The sequence below is a fragment of the Artemia franciscana genome, chromosome 9 (genome assembly GCF_032884065.1).
Source record: "Artemia franciscana chromosome 9, ASM3288406v1, whole genome shotgun sequence".
In the NCBI taxonomy this organism is placed as follows: Eukaryota; Metazoa; Arthropoda; class Branchiopoda; order Anostraca; family Artemiidae; genus Artemia; species Artemia franciscana.
This window is the reverse complement of record NC_088871.1, coordinates 2430514-2454699: the sequence shown is the minus strand read 5'-3', so window position 1 is coordinate 2454699 and position 24186 is coordinate 2430514. Positions and strand designations below refer to the sequence as shown.

Here is a 24186-nt window from a genome sequence, read left to right as displayed (position 1 = left end):
GCTCCAACACTTCTGTTAGCTAAACTGATCGAAGGTTGCACCAACACTTCACCTTGCGCAGGCAACACTAATTTGCTTGAGATTGATATTTTTCGATTATAATCAAACAGTTCGTGGTGACGAACTGTAGTAAGGAGCGACCCGGCTCAATAGAAACCAAAACTCTAAAAAATGAAATTTTGATACCAATAGCTACATCAAAAGAATCGCATTTTAATGCTGATTTTAAATATATAAGTTTCATCAAGTTTAGTCTTACGCATCAAAAGTTACGAGCCTGAGAAAATTTGCGTTATTTTAGAAAATAGGGGGAAACACCCCCTTAAAGTCATAGAATCTTAACGAAAATTACACCATCAGATCTACAAAATCAACGCCCCGCTCTTTACGCTAAAGTTTTTTACTGTTTTAAAAAGAAGAGTTGAGAGAAAGAGTCAAACTTTAGCGTAAAGAGCGGGGCGTTGATGAGGAAGTAGCCCCTTTCATATACGAAGTAATTTCTGTTCGTTTTAAGTTTTAATGTCGCTCCTTACTTTCAGTTGAAAAAACTTGTTTTTTTTTATTTAATCATAGTAAGGAATTACAGTCTTGATATGATACATTTCACGATTATTCTTGTCTTAGTTAACAACAAACCTGAGTTTTGTTGTCAGATGACGTAAAAAAAAGCTTTTATCTTTTAATAGACAGAAGTTTTAATGTCAAGATTACTATCACATATATATTTATAGTTTTCATGGCGGTAATGCGCAAAAAATATAGGAACATTAGAAAAACACATGTCGGGATTTCTAAGCTTGAATTATTTATTAAAGGAAATCTCCAACCAGCTTGCTGTCTTTCGTTCAGGGATTTCATTGTAAATCAGGGATATTTACTAAGGGATTTCATTCCTTTCCATATTCAAGTTCTACACACATTTGCAATTCCTGAGCTGAGATAAAATATGTGAATAATTTTCCTTAGATTTAGCGAAACGGGACAAAAGAAAAAGGATGAGACGGTAGCCATGGCTACTCAAAGTGGTTTTGAATTCCCTCTTGTTTTTCTTCAAGGATTTTATTTTTACTGATTAATTTATACGAAGCTCTGTTTTCTTTGCCTCACTTATGCTGATGCGTGTCTAAGGTAGCAGAAAATAGCATTTATGCATCAGAGAAAATTTAATTAAGAGCGCTAGTCTGAAACATGTTCAAATAGAAGTTCAATTTGTAGAAAAGATATAAATATTAGCGTTTTTCATGGCAAATAATAATTACATCTGGTAAGTATCTCTTATGCCCGCCACACTCAAGTGCTTGGTCTGACAGAATCGGTTTCTTTCGGCAGTTTCTTTCAGCTTAGCTTGAGAGAGTGCATATACACTACATTGTAGGTATATTTTAATTAAATATTTTAGTTGATATTTTGGTTAGGTTTGATTAGGTTAGAAACCATTTAATATGGAGACCCTGATTTCCATAATTCTCTATTGTAGTTTCCATGATTTTGTTAACCAAACAAGTTTCATTTTCTGGTTGAAATTAAAATGCCACAAAATCATAAGAAAGTGGCATTCCCGAGATCAAACTCTGTATGTTATTAACCCCCACCATTTTCCACTTCAAACCCTTTGCACTGTTATGCCACCAAAGTCTGACATACGGTGAATAATACCCCTCCATCTAGCCCCGCTCAAAGCTTCCACTCAAACCATCGCACGAAAGACCCCAGAGATGTGCTTACTTGGGTTTTCCCACGCCGGCCGGTGCATAACTATTACATGTTACGTAACTACACCATGTTAACTATTAGGTTTCAAAAGAAACCTAATAGTTAACATGATCAGAAATACAAACCGCAAGCATGGTCGTGAAAAAGTTGACCCCCTGCTTAACACTGAACCTGCAAAGTGGCACCGCTCGGTCAAGGCGATGAGTGGAAATGTTTCTAAAACCAGTGTCAAGACATCTGATGATAATGAGCGAATACTGGGGCCCAGTGACGTTAATGCATTTCTCACCTCCATTTGCACCACTTTTCCAGCCGTTATCCCCCAGGAGAAAGCCTCGCTTCTTGATGATTGTCCCAATGAAGGCAAAATAGCACTCAGTGCATTTGAGATGTATAGTGAAATCAGGAGAGTGAAGACACACCTCTCTACTTTCCCAGGCGAAATCCCTGCAAAGCTCATACGTGGATTTGCTTTGTTCTTAGTCCTGCCACTCTCAGTTCTTATAAACCACTGCTTTGCATCCGGGACCTTCCCTAGATCGTGGAAAAAGACCCACATCCGTGCGATTCTCAAAGTGAACCCACCCAAGTTGTGTCATGATTTAAGACCTATCTCTCTAACGCTCTGCCTAGCAAAAATGACGGAATCGTTCATCTTGCGGCGGCTACTAGAACAAGTAAGTAAAACTTTCGACAAATACCAATATGGCGGACTCCCAAAATGTGGCACGTCTATATACATAGTCAGAATGCATGATCAAATCATGAAGTGGCTTGAAAAGCAAGGCTGTTATGCCGACCTAGCAGCCATCAAATTTCGCAAAGCTTTTGATCTCCTATCACACCTAGTGGCCTGTCAAAACCTGAAACGAATGGGTGCTAAAAGCCAAACACTGGCCATTGTGCTCGATTTTTTGTCTGAAAGACAGCAAAAAGTATTTGTTTTACACGAAGAGGACTGTGGCTCAGAGTGGAGTAAAATGACCTGCGGTGCCCCACAAGGGACGAAACTGGCAGGAATAACATTTCTTGCCATCATTAACTACTTGCTGGTAGAACATAACGACAAATACAAATTTGTCGACGATTTGTCGCTCTTACTCACCTATCTTCTTTATAGCAATGTCCCCGCCAAGCAATTCCCCGAAATCACTTTCGATCTACTAAGTTCACAGTGCTCCGATACGAAATTGACTATTGACTCTGGTAAGTCAAATATACTTAGACTGAACCCACTAAAGAGACACTTTGTCCCCTCCTGAAGTTCCTTTCCCTGTTGTGAGTGAGGTGAAAATACTAGCTGTCATTTTCTCACATGATTGCACCTTCACTACCCATATTAATAGCGTGACCCGTAAGGCAAACGCATCTCTGAAAACCCTTCAAAAATGCGTCGCTTCGGGCGCAACGCCCACAGCCTTCTTACGGCATACCTTTGCTACGTACGCCCCATACTAGAATACGCCTGTCCCCTCTGGTGCACGTCACTATTAAGAACCACCTATCTAATACAGGGGCTGGAGTCAGTCCAAAACCGGGCAACCAAGATCATCCTCAGTAATAGAGACATTTCCAACCCCGATGCCTTAGCAACCGTTGAACTCCAAAGTTTGGAACTTTCGTTTGGGTTAGCTTATCCCGAGGTTTGACAAAATACTGCCTTCTAACCCTGAACACCGTGGCATTTTACCCACAGAAGCTCCGACAGTCAGCCGTACGAGACAGAAGTTAAAAATTGTGGCTGTGCGTGCTCGGATAAACCGCTACCAGAACTCTTTCTTCCCTTTTTTATGTCATTATATAATAGTGCACATAATAACATGTTTTGTAGTTCAACATCAAGTAAGCCATTTGAGCTACGATTGTTGTTTAAATAAACCTTTTTCTTTCTTTCTTTCTTTCTCTCTCTCTCTCTCTCTCTCTCTCGACAGGACGACAACACGCCTCTCCACGATGACCTCTCGATAACTGCTGACCTAAGATCTTCCATTGACGATTTGAACGATCTGAAGTCGTTCTTTTACATTTCCACTCCACAATACTAGGGTAAATTTGCTTTTCTTTGATCTGCTTAGGGGCTATTTGATCAGAGTATCCAAGCTAGTTTCCCATGACACATATATTTGGTGGAATCGAACCACTATATTCATAATGAATAGCATTTAGAACCTCAAATTTTCCTTCAAAAATTTCCCAGATAAACACAAAAATATTGTCCTCTCTACTCCTGTGACGTAGTTGGCTACACAGATCATCATCATTTATAGGATCCTCAGTTTTGACTTACTCAGAACTATTTGCTCTCCCACAGTTTCTTAAACTAGGTGAAAAACAGAGGGAAATAGAGGGAAAAAGAGAGGGAGGGTTAAAGAGACGGAGGGAGATGAATCTACCCTATTATAACGGTCAGAACTAAACCAAACACCAACTAAATCGTAAGAAGTGTTATAGAAATTTTTACAGAAAATAGATGGCAATAATGAAACTTCCACTGTAAACCATAAATTATCCTTTTAGCAAACTTAGGAAGTCAATATCATCCATAATGATCTTACCACAGTTTATTATCTTCTATACAGTAACAGAAATGCTAACTTCTTATATAAAAAAAATGTCCATAGTTTCTTAAATTTGAACGTAGTGGCATCCAAAGTACATAAGTGACTTTGGCACTAAATGACGTGAGCATTTTTTAATTGAGACTGCATTTCAGGTGGCTTGGGAAGGAGAAAAAAAAATTTTGTTCTTGCTTTTAGCAAACTGTCCAGAAGAATCTCAACTAGCCCCATCCTTTTACTAATGTTTTATTATAATTCAGCCTTTTTTTACCCGATGTGGCTATTGTCAATTTTGTTCTTAATAAATTGTAGTGCGCTCCCATTTGCAATAGTGGTTCTCAAATGGGATTGACTAAAGAAATTAGCTTTCTCCCCTTTTTAAAAGGTTCCCTCGACGCTAAACGTTTCATTGTTCGAGGCTTTTGAAATGTAAAGGGCAAAAGTTGATAAAAAATGACAAAAGTATAACAAAAGAAATTATACATAAAAGTCAAATGATAAACATCCGCAGTTTTTTTGCTTAACAGTGCTCAATTTAAATACAATAAAATGGCCATAGAAAAAATTGAGGTTTTGGGCAATAAATAAATATTTATGGTTAAAGTTTATTTAAGTGATTTCGAAGACAACATTGCCTTTCCATGATGATATTTTTACTGTCTAATAGAATGATTTATCCCCATTCAAACAATTATTTATTGTTAAAGTTTATCGAAGACTACACTGTTATGTCTCACGACTGGGAGATAAAATTTTACCCTTTCTGGGACAGCTCCGTTGGCAGTGACAGGGGATGGGGTGGGATTGGGAAGGAAACTTAAGATATTGTGCTGAAGGAGGGGAAAAACAGCTTTTTTGCGATTCTCACAAAAGTTTGTCTATAATGAACACTTGAGTGAATGGACTAAATTTTCCAGGTTTTACTGCTGATGGTTTCTCTTGTTCCAGTGTCTCTCACTTTAATAGTTGGTTTAGGTGGGTGAAAGGAATCAGGAGAAATATGTTACGTTTAATGAAGCTGTTTTTTAAGGATGGACCATACCAAAGACGGTTTTTCTAGGGGGACTTTATAGAAGACTACACTTTTATGTCTCACGGCTTAAGGATCAAACTGAACCTTTCTGGGACAAATCTGCTATGATTGGAGGGGGAAGGGCTGGATTCGGAAGGCAACTTAGGATTTTATGCTGGGGAGGGGGAAAGAAACAACTTTTTTGCAACTCTCACAAAAGAGTCTTCACTGCGTTTTTTGTCTATAGTGAACACTTGAATTAAGGTAGTAAAACTTCCAGATTGTATTGCAGATGATTTCTCTTGTTCCTTCGTCTCTAACTTTGATATGTTGGTTTGGGTGGGTAGAAGAGAACTGGGTGAAATATGTTGTTTTATACAATTATTGCTTGGGTAGGTGCCCTATCAAAGATATTATTTGGAGGGAGGGGGTGGAGAGGGTTATCCAGCATGATGATACGCATAGGAACTTGTTTACATATATACCTAATCTTTATATCCATTTTTTTTCTATTAGATAAAAATAATACTACGATATTTGTATTTAAAAATATTGGAAAACAAATGTTGCTCATTATCAATTAGAGAGAAGTTGAACAATAACTACATCTTCAAACATGCAGTAACGGTTGCAAATCTCATAAACTGGGGAGGGGGCAAGGTACAAAAAAAATTAGAATCGTGACAATATTATAGTCAATAAAGCATCTTAGAAGTGTAGAAATATAAGATAAAAGAAATTTAAAGTTAGATGTCAGAAAAACTGAAGAGGGGACGGCTTCACCCTCCCCCACCCAGAGTTATAAGCGCCAGTACTTACCTAACAAAAATTTGGCTTCTAAATTGCATTCAATCATATTTACATTTATGATTATAATATTATAATAATTTATTATTATATCATTATAATAAGATAGTATATATAATAAGTGTATATAATAATGTATATAATATAGCTTACAATAAGAATATTATAACAGTATGAGTTAGTGCTTCAAATTTTTTTTCTTTCTTGCTAAGATAAAAGTTGCAATTTTTCCTTTGAAATAATTAAAATTATAAGTACATTTGGTTGTAAAATGTGGGATATAAAATAAGAGAGATAAGACTTATTAATGATGAATTATATACAATAATAAAGTTTATTCACCAACACATTTGGAATTAAAACACTCTTATTCCCCCTCGAAAGGCTCCGTTGCCAGGGATACACGGAGAAAAAAAAAGAAACACAATATACAAAAAAAAAATCAATCGCCAAACAACACATCATGAACGTATAAATCACCTACAGCCTAAATCCTAGTTATAGTAGTAATTAAGCACTCGTTATCAGATAGATCTATTAATATACAAATATTTTGTATATTTCCAGAGATCAAAGATTAAACATTGTAACAAGAATCACCTCCCTCCAAAAATATCTTATTGTACTTAAAATAATTTAAAACCAGCAATCAGATTGATTTTCCCCCTTGCTGTTATGCCCTTTTTCACGAAGAGATGCCAGATTAACCCATTATACCTTTATTATCCTTTTAAAAGAGCTGAAAGTAAAATATACTCGATCGTAAATCAAGATTAAACCTTTTCATAAATTTTATATCCACATAAAAGAAGACACAGTTTATGAAGACAAAAAAAAAAAAAAAAAAAAAAAAAAAAAAAAAAAAAAAAAAAAAAAAAAAAAAAAAGTATATGAAGCAAATTTACATTTTCCGCATTTATAATAGTTCCAGCTTTGTTATGCAAAACATATGGGTGTGAGGCTACACTTAATACTCTTGATTGCCTCCAAGGTCAATTGTATATTTAATAAAAAGAACCTTTAGAATTAAATAAAATCGAAGTTATAAATTATGTGAGACTTTTATATTTATGAAAGCAATCCACTTTTTAATTTCCAGAAGAGGTAAATTAAAGCTTTTGAGCTATTCGCGGAAATACTTTTTTCTTTTTGAGGATTCGTCACTGTCGAAAGAAAATATTTGATTAGTGAATTGTGTTTCCTATTTTTGTTTTATCCCGGCCTGAATCATACAGACGAATGATCGTTTGAGGGAGTGTTCATTCAGTAATGAAGTTTAGGGAGATTCAGTCGCAAGTTAAAGGCCAAGTGGCCTTTTTAAACATCAGAACCAACCACAGAGCAACCAAGACAAGGTGGAACCCATTTTGAGAAATCACTGATACCAGATGGCACGTGTCAAGCTGATGGAAGAGTGTCATTCGTGGCAGAGCCTTGCGGCATATGTGGCGTTCTGAGATGTATACGGGGGGGCCCCCCTCGAACCAAGCTCTCATTCAAAACTCTTTGTTCACTGAATGATATAATGACTCCATGAGGAATGTGGTTATAATTTAATGAGAACTGTCATAAGGTCTAAAAATGCGCCCCAGGCTAATAAATGGTTCCTGCAAACCCAGGAGCTAAGGCCCCAAATTGTGCAAACAATCCATAAAAGCAGATACCTCATATATCCAATCCAGTAGGAGAGTAGACAGCCTAAACCTTGTTGAAATCAAAGCTATGTCAGTATTTGAATCTGTTTGATTTAACAGCACCGACATTAGCACTCCATCGTCAGCTCCCCTCCCCCACCATGAAGACTGGGCAATTTTTTTTTTAGCCATTAATGTTCCACACACTTGGAAGGAATCTTTAGAACAAAAAAAAAAACATTGGCAAAATCGTATCTTGTTAGAGATGAAATGTAATAGATTCTTAAAAAAAATAAAAAAAAATATTGAGTAACTGAATTTCATTGTTGTACTTTTATTTTAAAGCTAATTTATACTCACTTGAAGCTCACATACCTCCTCCAAAGAAATACTTGAGCTACAAGCGCGATGGACGAACCAACATTTGAAGGGGGATTGGACACACTTACTAGACAATAGAACTTTTTTTTGTAAATACAAACTAGTGATTTGGCAGGCAAAAGGTATGACTTCAGGAATGTCTTGACGAGTGGATAGGTGGGGCCAGGTCATTGGGGCCCTAGCTAAGCTCTTGCATTAATGTTGAAATATACTTATATCAAGTGGAGTTCCAGGCGCACCCAGGTACCAGGTGGAGTTCCCCCGTAAGACTGTTAAGAAAAGCCCAAGAAAGCTTTGGTATGCAAAGCATCTTAAAATAGGCAAAATATACATTTGAACCAGGTGCGTACCCAGCTGGAGGGAAAGGGTTCTTCTGAATCCATTTCCCCAACTCTTAAATTTCAATAGAATTTTTTCAAAATTTTCAAAAAAAATGTGCATTCAGGAGTAGATCCCCCTCTTTTTGAAAAATCACCATACCCGCCCCCACCGCCCCACTCCCACACAGTTTATACTGCTTGCACTTATAGCAAATGTTACTTTTGACAAACAGTATAATTTGTAATTTGCGGGAAATATCCCCGACAGAGATATATATAACATTTTCCACCTGCTAATGATTTGAAACTCGTATTGCCTAACCTCTTTGGTAATTTGTAGATGACATTTCTACAAAACCTTAGACAATTCTCTGCCTCTCTGATTTCAATAATTTAAAGTTAGAAATTTACAGAATGACATACAAGTTAGACAAAGAGAGAAACATAGACAAAGGCTTGAGATTTCTATGAAAAGCCTTCCCAAAAGAGATTAAGGAAAAACGAGAGAATGGCCAGAAAAAAAAGATAAAGAAAATGAAAAGGAAGAAAGGGAATGGACAAAAATTACAAAAGAAGAAACTTACAGGTTCCTATGAACATTACATCGAAGACTTTTCCATCTGGAGTTCTGAACTGGGGATCAACGGCTATTTTCGTAAACCGATAACTAAACAAAAAATCAAGTATTAGGGCTTTTCGTCAAAGGACAACCCCGGATCTCCCAAGATCGTTTCAAAAATTCGTTATTAAATCTAGGTCCTGATATTAGTCAAAATTTTGCTTCAGCAGCCGGATTTAATGCCATCCGATGAAAAATATTTTCATTTGAGTGAATAATATTATGATACGAGCAAAAATGTTTTCATGTGAGTGACAATTCGACTCACTTCTTTTCTGGATCACCACCGAAAAGTTAGTCTATAATACCTGATAGTGCCGATTAACAATAATAAAAGATAAATAAATAAAAAGAAGAACATAAAAAGATAAAGAAGAATAAAAAGATATCCACCATCATCAGTGTTGAATCTTTTCTATACTCCAAAGAAATTTTAATCTCTCACTGTCAAATATTGATATCGATAATCTTGATAATAATATTGATATTGATGAACTGATATTGATACGGAAATTTTTATTTTTAGGTTTAGACAGGATTGAGAGTCTGCAAAATCATGAAAATATTGATATCTATAAATTGGCGTTTACAATTATCGAACATTATTTCTCTAACGATGATAAGATAATTATTTAGTAACTGTATATTAGCTTTAATGTAGCAACTAGTGAAGGAGAACAGAATAATATAACTATAACTGGTCAATAACTGGCTCCAATAAGGAGGGGGGGGGGCTGAAAGACAGTTGTGACGGCAACGATAAATACATTCAAAAAGAGCACTGAATTTATAAGTTGACTCATGTTCTGTCAAGTTTCCCGAACAAAAGCCATTTGTAACCAGTCTCATTTGGGCTTAAAAACTCACACGTGAACTACTTACAAAGTTAAAAAATAGCGAAATAAAAAGGATTATAACTTGTTAAGTGGATCGAATCGCATCAAATCTAAGCGCGTAGAATAAATGACAGTAAAATATCAACTTATACTTTTATATCGAGTTTTATTATATTTATTATATATATATATATATATATATATATATATATATATATATATATATATATATATATATATATATATATATATATATATATATATATATATTGTATTTATTATAATATTATTATAATAATTTATTATATATTATATTTATTATATCGATTTTATTACTTTTATATCTATTTCTATTTATATCTATTTACTTTTATATACTCGATTAATATCGAGTATTTAACAATACTCGATTTTAAATCAAACGGCGTGTTTTTATCTTAGACTCAGAATGGAATTTATGACGGTAGCAATTAGTTTATTCGGGAAAAAGCCTACACATCGAGTGGTATTTTCACCTTTTAGCTTACTAATTAATCAAGCAAAAGAAATTTTTTCCAAGAAATTCACTCCATAAAATACAAAAAAAAAAAATCACTATGCTAACCTTTTTGCTTGCTTCAGGGATACATACTCTTTTCCAAGTGAGAAAAAATACTTCGTGTAAAGATTTCGAATCTTTGGGCTTTACTGGTGTAAATCCCCGAAGAACACATAATCATAACAATACATCATAAAACCTTGAAAACATCATACCGACGAATAAGAACGTCGTAAACCTTCAATATATTCTTGTAATTTTTGACCTTTAGAACTTCCTCGTTAAAGGAATATTACTACTTTTTTGATTCGTAATCCCGTTTTCTCACTACCACAGACGTTATTGCGACAATTTATCTAATTAATAAAATAGAGGAACAGTTAAAAAAAAAAATCCTAAACGTAACTAAATAAGCATATTTAAACGATTAAAAATATAAACTGACATCAAATTCATTTGCGAGCATAAGAATATTTATTACGGTTAAGCATACAGACTGAAGCGAATATTGTACTGGTTTTAAGATAAGTCTACGCGTATCAAGTATTAGTGGTAGACAATTAACGTAAAAGTTTCTAACCTTTTACACATCGACAAGAATTATTTTATAAAGATTTCCTCATTTCTTTCAAAGTCTCCCCCGTCGGTTTGTACAATCTTTTTTCAGTTCATTTATCGACTGTGAAATTCCCTAATTAATTTTACATATTGTAAAATATATTATATACTTTAAGAATGAATATTTTACATATTCACTTCATCCTTTTACATATTGACAAGAATTATTTTGTAAAGATTTCCTCATTTCTTTCAATCAAAGTCTCCCCGGTCAGTTGGTACAATCCTTTTTCAGTTCATTTGTCGACTGTGAAATTTTCTAATTGAATCGGTCGATCCCCGATTCTGATTAAGTTGGGAAAAGGAAAGGAGCGTTAAATGGATTTCGAAAATGAACCCGAGGCACTCCACATCGTTTTCTGTATGCATCAACGATTCCAGAAATTGCCTCTGGCTATCCTTTGAGACCGTCTGCTTTACAACCTCGATCAATTTCATACCTCTTAAGCTAGAAACTTTACAAAGAGCTAAAAGTTAAATTCTGGAAATCTTTTGTTCCTGGGGAGAATTGTTGGCAATTTCACAAATGTTACTGAGGGTTCTTCAAACAGTAGATACGTTGTGGTGTACGAATTTAAAATAGGGTGAACAGAAAAGTAAAAATATTTGAAACTTGATGCAATACTTCACCACCATTTACATTCCATTAGAGACAATTTTATAATCAGTTTCACTTGGTTCACTTTTATGAAACTGATGAATCATTCCGTGATTTTTTTAACAACTGAATAACTAAATCTTGCTGATTGCAACGATTCAGCTAATCTATTTAACTGAATACTGGGTTATATACCTCTTTACGTCTTAGCTAAAAAATTTGGGAATATCCAAAAGTTAAATTCTGGAAATCTTTTGTTACTCGGGATAATTGTAGGCAATTTGATAGATGTTATTGACGCTTCTTCAAACAGTAAATACGTTTTGGTGAAAAAATTTAAAACAAAGTGAACTGAAAAGTAAATATATTTGAAACTTGATGAAATTCGGTACCCTCGTATTTATTCCATAACAGACGATTTTATAATCAGCTTAAATTGGTTCGCTTTAATAAAACTGATGAACTATTCCATGATTTGTTTAACAACTTAATAACTAGATTTTACCGATGGCAACAACTTAACTAATCCATTTAAGTTTATATGTGGTTATTTCTGATTTATATGGGGCATTGAACAATTTCTAACCTATTAGCTTAAACCTTCAGAAAGAGCTAAAGTTGAATTCTGGAAATTTTTTATTCCTGAGGAAAATTGTTGGCAATTTGGCAAATTTTACTGAGGATTCTTAAGATATTAAATATGTTAAAGCAAACGAATGTGTAAACTGAAAATATTTTAGCTTCGATAAAGTTCTTTGCATTCATTTCTAAATTATGTCTATTGTTAAAGATATTGTCTATTGTTATTGTTTCTATATTGTTAAGAAATTATCAAATTTTATACATTAAACCATATTAAATGTAAACTACCTAAAACCTTTTCTTTATAAACTGGGCTTAAAAGACATCAGGAGGGGGCAAATTTCTTTCTGTATCTAAAAATCTATAGCAAAGAATTTTATCAAAATTTTATCAAAGGTTTAATCCAAACTGCCAAGAAAGAAAACACCTTCGTCTTTGAGGAAAAAAACCTCCTCAGTTTCCGAGTAAAAAAAGAAGAAAAAGGGGGCTAGACGTATTAATATCTGCATTTACCAGCCGAAATTGAGTTTCGGGTAGTTGTGATCAGTCAATATTTTCATAATTTGTTATTACTCTTGTTGGACGACTTACTTTATCCGTATCAGTTTTATAATTTAAAGAGCAAGCTGGTAAAAAATCGTATTTTTACCAAATGTAGACTGACTTACCAAATGTAGACTGTCTTACCAAAGACAGTCTATGTAGTCTATGTCTGTGTATGTAGACAGTCTTACCAAATGTAGACTGACAGCAGAATACTGGACTCTTTTTATACTTAAAGATTAATCAAAACTGATGAATGAGGAAAATCAAGTCGTCTCTTAGAAAGTAAAAAAAAAAAAAAAAAAAAAAAAAACACCCTCATTTAGCGTTACCGAGCAAAATTATAAAAATAAAAGAGCTAGATATATTAATTTTTCACCACTTTTGTCTTAAGTTAGGGTGAAGATAAAAGAAGCATTTTAACCAAAGGACATAAAGTGTATTGTCATTGTCATCGTAACAGACACTTTTTGAAACTTCTGACGTAATTGTCAAAAACTGTCAAAAGGGATGTTCGATCACACTCTGATTCTGGTAATGTACATTACCGTGCCGGTCCCTTCTTTGAAAGAGTTTAGCAAATAGTGTTTAGTGATTAAGTCAGAAGTGTGAAAACATGAAATGCGATTTAAAGCGCTAGCGCGACCGCGTATTTGGGCGCATTTTCTCTTTTAAACTAGCCAATGGAGACTAAGCTAGAGTGGTCTGTGAAATACACAGACTCTACTCGTGCTTTGCTTTAACATTGCATTTTGCAGCTTCAACTAATACAGATAAAAAAACTGGTTTTTTATTTCTTGTTAAACCCATGCTAAAGTGCCAAAGTCACTTGCAAAGAGCACAAAAATTTAAAAGAGTGGAAACTGTGGGCTAAAAAGAATAATGACCAACGCCATCTAGCATTGGGTGATTGTTTGCCCTAGAATGTAACAGATATGTCTTTTCAGGCTTTAAAACGGAGGAAAGGGTGAAGAAAGCAGAATTTTGTCACCGGTAGGCCCACCATCATAGAGTCAACTAGCCTGCTTAACCTACCAACATTCCCCCAAGCTAACCTAGGCTTACTTTGTGCTAACAAAATTTTGATTTTAAATTATTCTTAAAAATAAAATAAAAAATTATCAGATACCAAATTTTCTTTAATTTTTCTAATTGGTGCTAGCGTTTTTTAGTCCCTATCTTCCTGTATAAAATTGCCGAAGATCTGATTCTCGTATGTTTCCAATTCTCGTTGGTCTCTCTTCCAATTAGTTTTTTTTCTTCAAATAAAAAATATTAAAAAATATATATCACAATAAAAGCAGGAAGCCCAGTATACTGGGCTTATATTGCGAAAAAAAAAAAGAAAAAAAAGGTGTTTACTTCTACCAATGCGTTAGTTTAAAAAAAAAAAAACTTGAGAAAAATTAAATGAGTAAAAAAAAAATGGTGTCTCAATTGCTCGGGGAAGATATAATAACAATATGTTAATATTGCTTGAAATACAGCTTAAATGAGTACACCTTTAATATAGGCAACGCTATAGCGTTGCCTCTGATACTGCTTAAATGAGTACCACGACTCGCCCCTGCTTGAAATTCATTTGCTTTATTCTACCGTAGAAAGACAAGGATAGCCAACCTTAAAAACTTTCACACAATCTATCAAACAGTTTGTGGTAACGAACAGTAACGACCAAGCTCAGTAGTAACCAAAACGCTAAAAAATGGAATTTTGATACCAACAGATACACCAAAAGAATCAGATTTTATGCTGATTTTTAATATATAAACTTCAAAAGTCAAAAGTTAGGGGCCTGAGAAAATTTGCCTCATTTTGGAAAAAAGGGGGAAACACCCCATAAAATTCATAGAATATTAATGAAAGTCGCACCATCAGATTCAGCGTATCAGAGAAACCTACTGTAGAGGTCTCAAGCTCCTATCAGCAAAAGTGTGGAATTTTTGCCAGAAGAAAGATCACGGATGTGTGTTTATTTGTTGTTTTTTCTAAGGATGATCATATCGACTCAGTGGTCCTAGAATGTCACGAGAGGGCTCATTCAAATAAAAATTAAAAGTTTGGGGTTCGGGGGGAAGGGTTTACGTGGGAGTATCTTTCCAAGGAGCAATTTCTCATGAGAGAAGAGAATGTTCCATGATGGGGGCGGCGGTTTTCCCAGCATTATTTAGACAATGATTAGAAATTAAATTAAAACACGACCACTAAATATGTGGAACAAGTCATTATTATCCAAATTAATACAAAGCTAAACAACAACACTTTTTTCATTTTAGAACACAGAGAAAATGAGTAGAGAAAAAGACAGAAGCAAAGAGTTGTGAAACAACAAAACAATGACTGAAAAAAAAAAACTCCTAAACAAGTTCAAAAGAGATCAGCCTGCTTTAGGAAATACAAGAAAAGAAGCCAAAGAAAATTTAACGATCTCTTACAGCTCAAGAGGGAAAAAACAGAGGTTCCTTCTTTCAAGAAGGGTCCCTCGATTTAGAAAGAACAAACTAACGATAGAATACTTTTCATCTGAAGATTTCCAAAATACACAGCACGTTTTCCATTTGCACGTGCTAAAAATATAATCAACGTTTGAAAATGGTTAGAAACGACAGTGGGAAGTAATTATTTCGCTTTTATCTGCAAGAAAGTCTTACGAGCGTGATTTTGCAACTTAGTTAAATGTCAATTGTTCAGCATTCATTAATCTTTCATCCGTGCGATGGTTTTGACAAGCACCTTTCAACGCCCAATAATAGGGTAACTTATCCCATTTGATTACTCTCCTCCACCCGATGTACATCAAATAGCTACGGAAAATCTACGCTACCAGAATTCAAAATTATATTGAAATTATTTTGAATAAAATTTCAAAAATATATTGAACCTCAAATATTTTGTCCTTCACATGTTTCCAAGCACATATTGTACTGTACCCCACTATATAACCTACTATAACACTATGCCAGCAAATACCCTACTATACAACAAACAGACCTCACTAGCGCCTACCTTTAAAATTGCGCTTTACAGTTTGATTTAATAAAAGTTAGAAAATGGCTAAATCAGCTTATATGTGAGGCATAAGAATATAAGAAAACTGGGAAAATATGAAAATAAATAAAGGAAACTAGAAAAATATGTACTCTATCATTATTGCAAGCTTGTTTGTGAAAAGAAGCGGTACAGTATGTTTGGATACTTATTTCGAGGAGTTTATTTTATGCTTCTTTTCATTAGCTTTATTATACTTTATTTTTTCTAATTTTGTCATGCTCAAAGCTTTACTTAACACCAAGCTCCTTGTTTGGGCTGTAGTGTTACAACAGTTACTTTTTCGCTCGTTGCCCTTCCATTCTTGCTAGCCAGAAACCCAGTCCAAAAGATGAAATTTAAAGCTATCTCTTCAACTGCAGTGCTAAACCATACAGACAATGGATTTGGAAATTTTACTGAGCAGGATTTTATTTACTACAATAAAATCATGTGGCGGTTCAGTGGATTGAGCTCTACTTGGAAATACAGGGACCAGGGTTCAACCCCAGCTGCTGCTATGTTAAGTGACAGACTTGCTACCTGTCTCTGCAAAGAAAAAGTCTGCTTTCAAAAAAGTCAGCGAAAATCGACGCCCTACGCACCATGACAGGATATGAATGATCTTTATCCTTTTCCAAAAATATGTATAATGACAATTATAGTGGTGGTCGCAAGTCAAAATACGGTAGACTAACACTTCCTAAAAGCACCAAATGCGCCGAATATGTCAACGCCTGGCCACACAATTTTGAACAAATATATCTCAGTGCTTCTGTCAACACGCATGAAGGACGCACCAAGCCATCACTTCCATACTAAAGGGCGATATATACGATTACAGTTTGTGGCCCTTTTCCTTACCTTGGTTAGGATCATATTCATCTGTTTAAGCACAAATATTTCTAGAGCAAATTTGTTATCTTGGTTAAGGCAGACAAAAAAAAAAAAAAAAAAAAAAAAAAAAAAAATGATTGCCCAGTTTCTGCAATCAACGAATTCAAACCAAATCAAACAAATGAATCAGACCAAACTTTAGTTCCTTCTGACAGGTGTTTTTGCGCAAACACTCTTCAGTTCTGTGACCCGGATATTCTTTAGCCCTGATCAAGGTTTTCGCATTAAACTTACACTGTTTCGACTTAGGCTTTGATCAGGTCAAAAAACGGAAATAGGATGTTTCTTTAGCTAATCGAGGGAAGAGACTAAGCAAGTGTATGTAACAATTCCGTCAATTTGGCACGGTGCCCCTAGGGCAATCTAATAACTTGAAAACGAGCACTTTTATTACAAGTTGATTCTAATTGCTCATTTTTATTCATGTTTCATAACTGAGAGCTTCATAAGTCAAAATTTAATACTTTAATTCAATTTTATTTAATACTTAGTATATTTAAGTATATTATTAGTATATTAGTATATACTATATTTAATACTTAGTCACAGTCTTCTGCTATGTGTCAACTCAAGTACACAAAGTCTCTACATATAAGGACTTGAGAGATACAACTAAGATTCGAAAGTACTGTTGGGTGATATGGAGGTAATATGGATACATCAATTATTTAAAATAAGATCTATTTAAAATCAAAAATAGTGAAAATGAGCAAAATTATGATTTTTTGATCTTTTGAAAAATCACTTTTGGCGGAATATGTCTATTATCATGATGTTTGATAAAACCGAAAAAAAAAATTCTGTCTCTTCCCAAGGCAGTCTATCGTAGGTATATTTCAACTGTTCGGGACTTTTAGGGGGGTTAACCGCGGCCCTAAATTTGTGTCCAGCTCGTAAAAACGGAACAAAAAGTCTCAAATTTTGGATGCTTTTTTATATTTTTTGTAGAGATTATATCAGATGTAGATAGCTGACAGCAATAGAATTTCCAAGAACGATTCGTATTTATTAAGATAATATGCTTTTGTCCTGATCAGAATTTTCGCATTAACCAGACAGTGTTTCAACTTAGCCTTTGATCAGTGCAAACATAGGCCCTATGATGATCCTTCACTTAATGAAGAGACCAAGCAAGTGTATGCAAAAATTACATCAATTTAGCACGTTGTCCCTAGGGCAATCTCCCTGGGGACAAAAGTGGTGAAAATGTGTAGAATCCCGATATTTATACCAGAAGACATCGCCTTTTGAAGAATTCTTTTTGGCTGAATACATCTATAATCATGATGTTTCCCCTTGCTACCAATTCCTGTCTCTTTATTGGCTGAACATTTAACGGGATGATCCTCCTTTATTCTCAAATGGGGGTCATTGATTCTATTCAAATCCATTGCTACAGAGAAAATATGGAACCTGATCATCATAAAATTTCTAAGCCGAGTTTTTTAATAAAAGATATATCAGATGGAGATAGCCGGCAACAACAGGATTTTCAGTAAGGATTCATATTTATTAAAATCCAGTTTTTATTGAATTTCTCCATGACAAAATATTTTTCTATGATATATTTCTAAGGAAGTTTTTCTGGAAAAGTACTTGACCAACAAAACAACCACCACAAACAACATAATTTGTTTCAAATTTCTACCCAATGTCTTAAATTAAGCAAGAGAAAGGGAGAAAGTGGACTGAAAATAATAAATATGACAATAGCAACGACTACGCTTCTAACATCCAACATCAAAGAACACTAAACGCAAAAAAGGTACAAACTTAATGTCAAGATGACCGTGCTACCAAAAATCATTTTGGCGCTTAGAATAAATCTGTTTTTTTTTTCTTTTTTTTTGTAAAAAAAATCTTTTGTCCCATACGCGGGAGGACAAAAGATACGGTAAGCTCCTTTCTATATATATATATATATATATATATATATATATATATATATATATATATATATATATATATATATATATATATATATATATATATATATATATATATATATATATATATATATATATATATATATATATATATATATATATATATATATATATATATATATATATATATATATATATATAATATATATATATATATATATATATATATATATATATATATATATATACATATATATATATATATATATATATGTATATATATATAATGTTTATATTTGACTCTATACCGAGGGATGGTTAAAATTCCAAAACGAGAAGAAGAAGTACAATTAAAAAAATAACAACCAAATTTAGGCGTATCATATGAGAAATAAAAATTTTTAGATGAAATTGGAAGAACATAGGAATTTTAATTTTTTCATTGACGGAAGGGTGTTCTCCCCCCAACACAGGGAGCTTTTTTTCTCCCCTTTTGTCAAAAATGTTTCATTAATTTAAGCATTCTTTCTTGGATAAGGAAACAAAAATCTCCCTTCGTAACTGAATTTGACGTAATTTGTAACCGTGGAAAATATATCATCAAATGTATTTGACATGACCAAATTAATTTTTATATACACTCTTGTACAAAAGGAGGGGAGAGGGAGGAAAACCCACTCCTTTATGAATGTGTTTAAAGGAGTCTCCAGGAAAAGTGGAAAAAATGTCGCCCGAAAATTCATATTTTCACGTTTTCATGCCCTTTTCCCTCCCCAGAAGAAAATCCTAATAACTACCCATATGTATCTGTGTTTCAGAATACTAAATACTTTCTACTTTCTTACTTTCACTACATACCCTCCCATTTTAGGATCTAGGAGCTTGCAAGTTGTTCTCCTTAGTTAACACCAAAGGTCATATAAACATGCTATAAGCCAACAGTCACTTTCCTCTGTCAATATTCATTCACTGAAGTAAGCCGTTTAGAAAAGGAAACAAAACTATGTTTATTTTTACACTGTAGCCACTTCGCAACTGAATTGATAAGATGACACCCCTACAAAAATATAAAATCAAACAAATACTGAAACATCCCTGCAACCCAGGGTCGTTTTCATTTTGGCATTATATCTACGCAAGGTTTTTTTACATGCAGACACTGAATCCTCTTTAGGAGGGGAATCCCGTGCCTTCCAAACTTCCAGGGATAATCGAAAAATCGTAATTTTAAAGCACCTTTTTTTTGTCTCCTGCTTAGGAGTTGGTCAGAGTAAGTCCCTAAATGACAGAATGTTTAAATCAGCCCGCACACATTAAAATGCACATTTAAAGTACTCAGGTATTGAAATTGAAGTATTTTTTTTTACCCCATGGATCCATCTTAGGTCTATTTTATTTTGGTTATGTAATTTTAATTTTTTATTTATCTAATTATTTTTTTATTTTATATTATTATTACTGACTTTGATTTTTATTTACATAATAAACAAAAATATAAACTATTACAGATATAAATCACTACGCCAGGGAAAAATTTAAATTTTGCTAACGCGTAGCGATTAACTACATAAACATTCCTAAAGGAATCCTAAATTAATAATAATAATAAAAATAATTAAAACCTATATAAATATTCCTAGAAGCATCCTAGACTAATTAAAATAATAATGAAAAAAGAAAAAAAAGAAAAAAAGACAATCACCTTCTCTCAAACACCCCCAGGGTAACACCACCATCCAAATAAAACTCCATCCACCCCACACCCCAACCCCTTCAAACCACTCCTCTCTCCCATCTTATAGCCTATTCAAATCCCCTCAAAAATAACAAATTCCCCAATAAATACTCTTTTGATCTTTTTTAAACTGTGGGATATGCTCAGCCACCCTAACACTCACAGGAAGCAAATTACTTTTCAAGTACTTTTTTGTATCCTCTTGGGGGCGGTTTTAGTAATTTTTTGTTTATAAAAAAATTTAATTAGAAAAAAAATCATTCATGAAACCACAATTGTCAACGATTTTTCATTTTGCTGTTTCAAAATTATGAAGTTCTTGCGGTAGTACCGCATTTTCATCAGTATTGCCATGTTGAACTGTAAAAATAAATAAGCAAAACTTATTAACTAAATATGACAATGCATTTATTCCGTAACAATTCAAAGGTTAATAATATTTTGATCCCCAAAGACAACTACACCTTCAATCGAAAGCTACACTGTTTGGTTCTTAACCTGTTTGGTGCTATATGTTTTAGCTGATTTCTCACCCACGTTTCTTTATTTTAAATTTGGCGCCTGCTACAACCAAAAACTGCAAGCTACGTACAGATGTCTAGTTCATTAAAAATTTAATTCCCAATTTTTTAAGATGCATAAAGTTGTACAAGTTTCCACTTAACCAATAGATCACATGTCATTTTCACTGTCCTTGGTAATTCAATATTAGAGACGATGTTTCAACTGTCACTTAGTAGAGAAGATATTCATTGAAAATTTCAAGAGATTTAGGGGAGTTGCTCGGGAGCAACCAAGATCTAATATGGCACACAGCCAAAGATTCGGTAGGCCCTTACTCTTTTTCATCTGTAGATATTCCTTCATTGAGGTAAGTAGGGTTGGATAAGTAAACAAAAATCTTGAGATTATAATAGCTTTAGAAAAGATAACTTCTTTTATAGTTGTTGCAAAGTATATTTTTCGCCTTCAATAAAACGTAGTTCAAATTAACAAAATGTTCGCAGCGTTTCAAAATCATTCTCTACAGCTTACAAAAAGGCCATAGAAACCTCATTATCTACTTTTCTCTATAAATATTCCTCCACTGACTTCAAATGTATCCCTAAGAGTAGGGAACAAGACTCTGTCTCTATGTTAACATTGTACTCCTTTATGACCGAATTTGGTGGCGCAATACACTAGTAGACATAATTAATAAGAACTGAATGTTGAAATAGTCAAACAGTTCGTGGTAAAGAACTGTATTAAGGAGCGACCCGGCTCAATAGTAAACGAAACCCTAAAAAACAGAATTTTTATACTAAAAGATACATCAAAGGAATCGGATTTTTGTGCTGATTTTGAATATATAAGTTTCATCAAATTTAGTCTTAGCCATACAAGTTATGAGCATGAGAAAATTTGCCTTATTTTGGAAATAAGGGGAAACGCCCCCTAAAAGTCATAGAATCTTAACGAAAATCACACCATCACATTCAGCGTATCAGAGAACCCTAGGGCAAAAGTTTTTTACTGTTTAATAAAGTAGAATTGAGAGAAAGAGTCAAACTTTAGCGTAAAGAGCGGGGCGTTGAGAAAGAAACAGCCCCTTTCATACACGGAGTAATTTATTTTCGTTTTAAGTTTTAATGTCACCCCTTAATTCAGTTTAAAAAAACTAGTTTTTTTAATATTTAATTTTATGAGATAAGGCCAAAACGTTTGACTCAAAACCAAAGGGAACATCTGACAATTTCGTAATATTTTAGGAAATAAAATATGCAGTTTTTTTTTGTAAAACCTGCAAAATCATATTTGTTAACGAAGAAATGGTACATTTGTTATCGATCCAAAAACCGTTTGGAATTGTTAACAGCTTCGTTGGAACTTCAAATATCAGACATTTATGCCTCTGATGCTATTTCAAGAAATCAACGTCAAGGACTAATCTGATGGGGAAAAAAACCTTGAATTTACCGTTGTGATTTTAAACCCCGAGGTTCAAACGTTATACTTGAAAAAAATATTATGGTATCAAAGGCATATTAAATTTTCAATAAATAAATGTAGGCTAGCAGTTTTAACATGCTAATTGTCACCATATTTTAAGATAACACTTCCAAAGGTGGTTATATATATTGCATATATATATATATATATATATATATATATATATATATATATATATATATATATATATATATATATATATATATATATATATATATATATATATATATATTAGAGGGAAGGGGGGGTTGAGCATTGTCAGAAAAGCGATCATGATATTTGGTAAGAGCATAAAATAAGGAGTATAATGTTAGTACTTCTATTTTATTAGTAAGTTTCTTTTAAATGTGGTCAACCCCAGCCCATTTATTGAATGGGGTTGAGCTGTATTGGATTGAATTGAAGGGAGGTTGAGTTGGATGGGGACTGGGTTGAATTAAATGGGTTGGGTTGATCGGGTTGAGTTAAACGGGGGTTGGGGTAAGGGTGAGTTAAACGGGGGTTGGGGTAAGGGTGAGTTAAACGGGGGTTGATTTTAAGCCCCGAGGTTCAAACGTTATACTTGAAAAAAATATTATGGTATCAAAGGCATATTAAATTTTCAATAAATAAATGTAGGTTAGCACTTTTAACATGCTAATTGTCACCATATTTTAAGATAACACTTCCAAAGGTGGTTATATATATTGCATATATATATATATATATATATATATATATATATATATATATATATATATATATATATATATATATATATATATATATATATATATATATATATATATATATATATATATATATATATATATACATATATATATATTAGAGGGGAGGGGGGGTTGAGCATTGTCAGAAAAGCGATCATGATATTTGGTAAGAGCATAAAATAAGGAGTATAATGTTAGTACTTCTATTTTATTAGTAAGTTTCTTTTAAATGTGGTCAACCCCAGCCCATTTATTGAATGGGGTTGAGCTGTATTGGATTGAATTGAAGGGAGGTTGAGTTGGATGGGGACTGGGTTGAATTAAATGGGTTGGGTTGATCGGGTTGAGTTAAACGGGGGTTGGGGTACACACAAACAATTTATACACAAGTTCTATAGTACAAAAATTATAAAAAAAAACCATAGATTACATGCCTCAATTACTTACTATGGACGAAACTATGTACCAAAAATAAGGTATTATTTGCTCTTTATTAACTCTTAATTTCCCATTATTTACCATCAGGTGATTTTTGAATCGTGTAACCTGAAGAATCAACTCATCTATAAGTTAGTCCAGATTCAATGTATTTGCAATATTTCAGTTTTAGATTTTTTTTTGCGGATTTTTCCCTCGTGTTATATATATATATATATATATATATATATATATATATATATATATATATATATATATATAACTATTATCAGTAATTTCTTAAAGCAAACACCTGAAGGCCTGAGACTAAATGGGAAGTGTGCAAATGGAAGCATCGACTCATGTACAATTCAAAGCAAATATTTTCACATAACAAAACTAGATAACCCCATAGATTACATGCCTTAACTATTTCCTATAGAAAAAATATCTATTGCTCTTCATTATTTCCCACTGACTATCTTCAGCTAGTTTTTGAATTGTAAAAGTTGAACCATCGACTCATCAACAAGTCAATATAGCATCTACCAGAAGCATATTCTCATGTTTAGTTTACTCTTTAATTTCTACTGATTATAATCAGCATTTTCTTAAACACCTGAAGCCCTGAAATTCCATGGAAAGCGTGAAAAGGTAAGCATCGACACATCTACAGCTGAATGTCCTTGGGTGTATTTTTAGTAATACTTCCTTTATCAGGAGTAAGAAGTTAGGCAGGGAGGAGGTATAGATTAAAAATATA

At 33.5% G+C, this 24186-nt stretch overlaps 1 protein-coding gene across 1 annotated transcript in view; it reads right to left on the bottom strand.

Annotated features, from left to right (window-relative positions):
• LOC136030874 (semaphorin-1A-like) overlaps positions 1–24186 on the bottom strand; it is a 380467-nt gene that overhangs the window by 59892 nt on the left and 296389 nt on the right. Inside the window, exon 13 of the mRNA XM_065709948.1 lies at positions 9010–9092. Within this exon, the coding sequence (XP_065566020.1) occupies positions 9010–9092 (83 nt within the window). The remainder of the gene's footprint in view (positions 1–9009; positions 9093–24186) is intronic.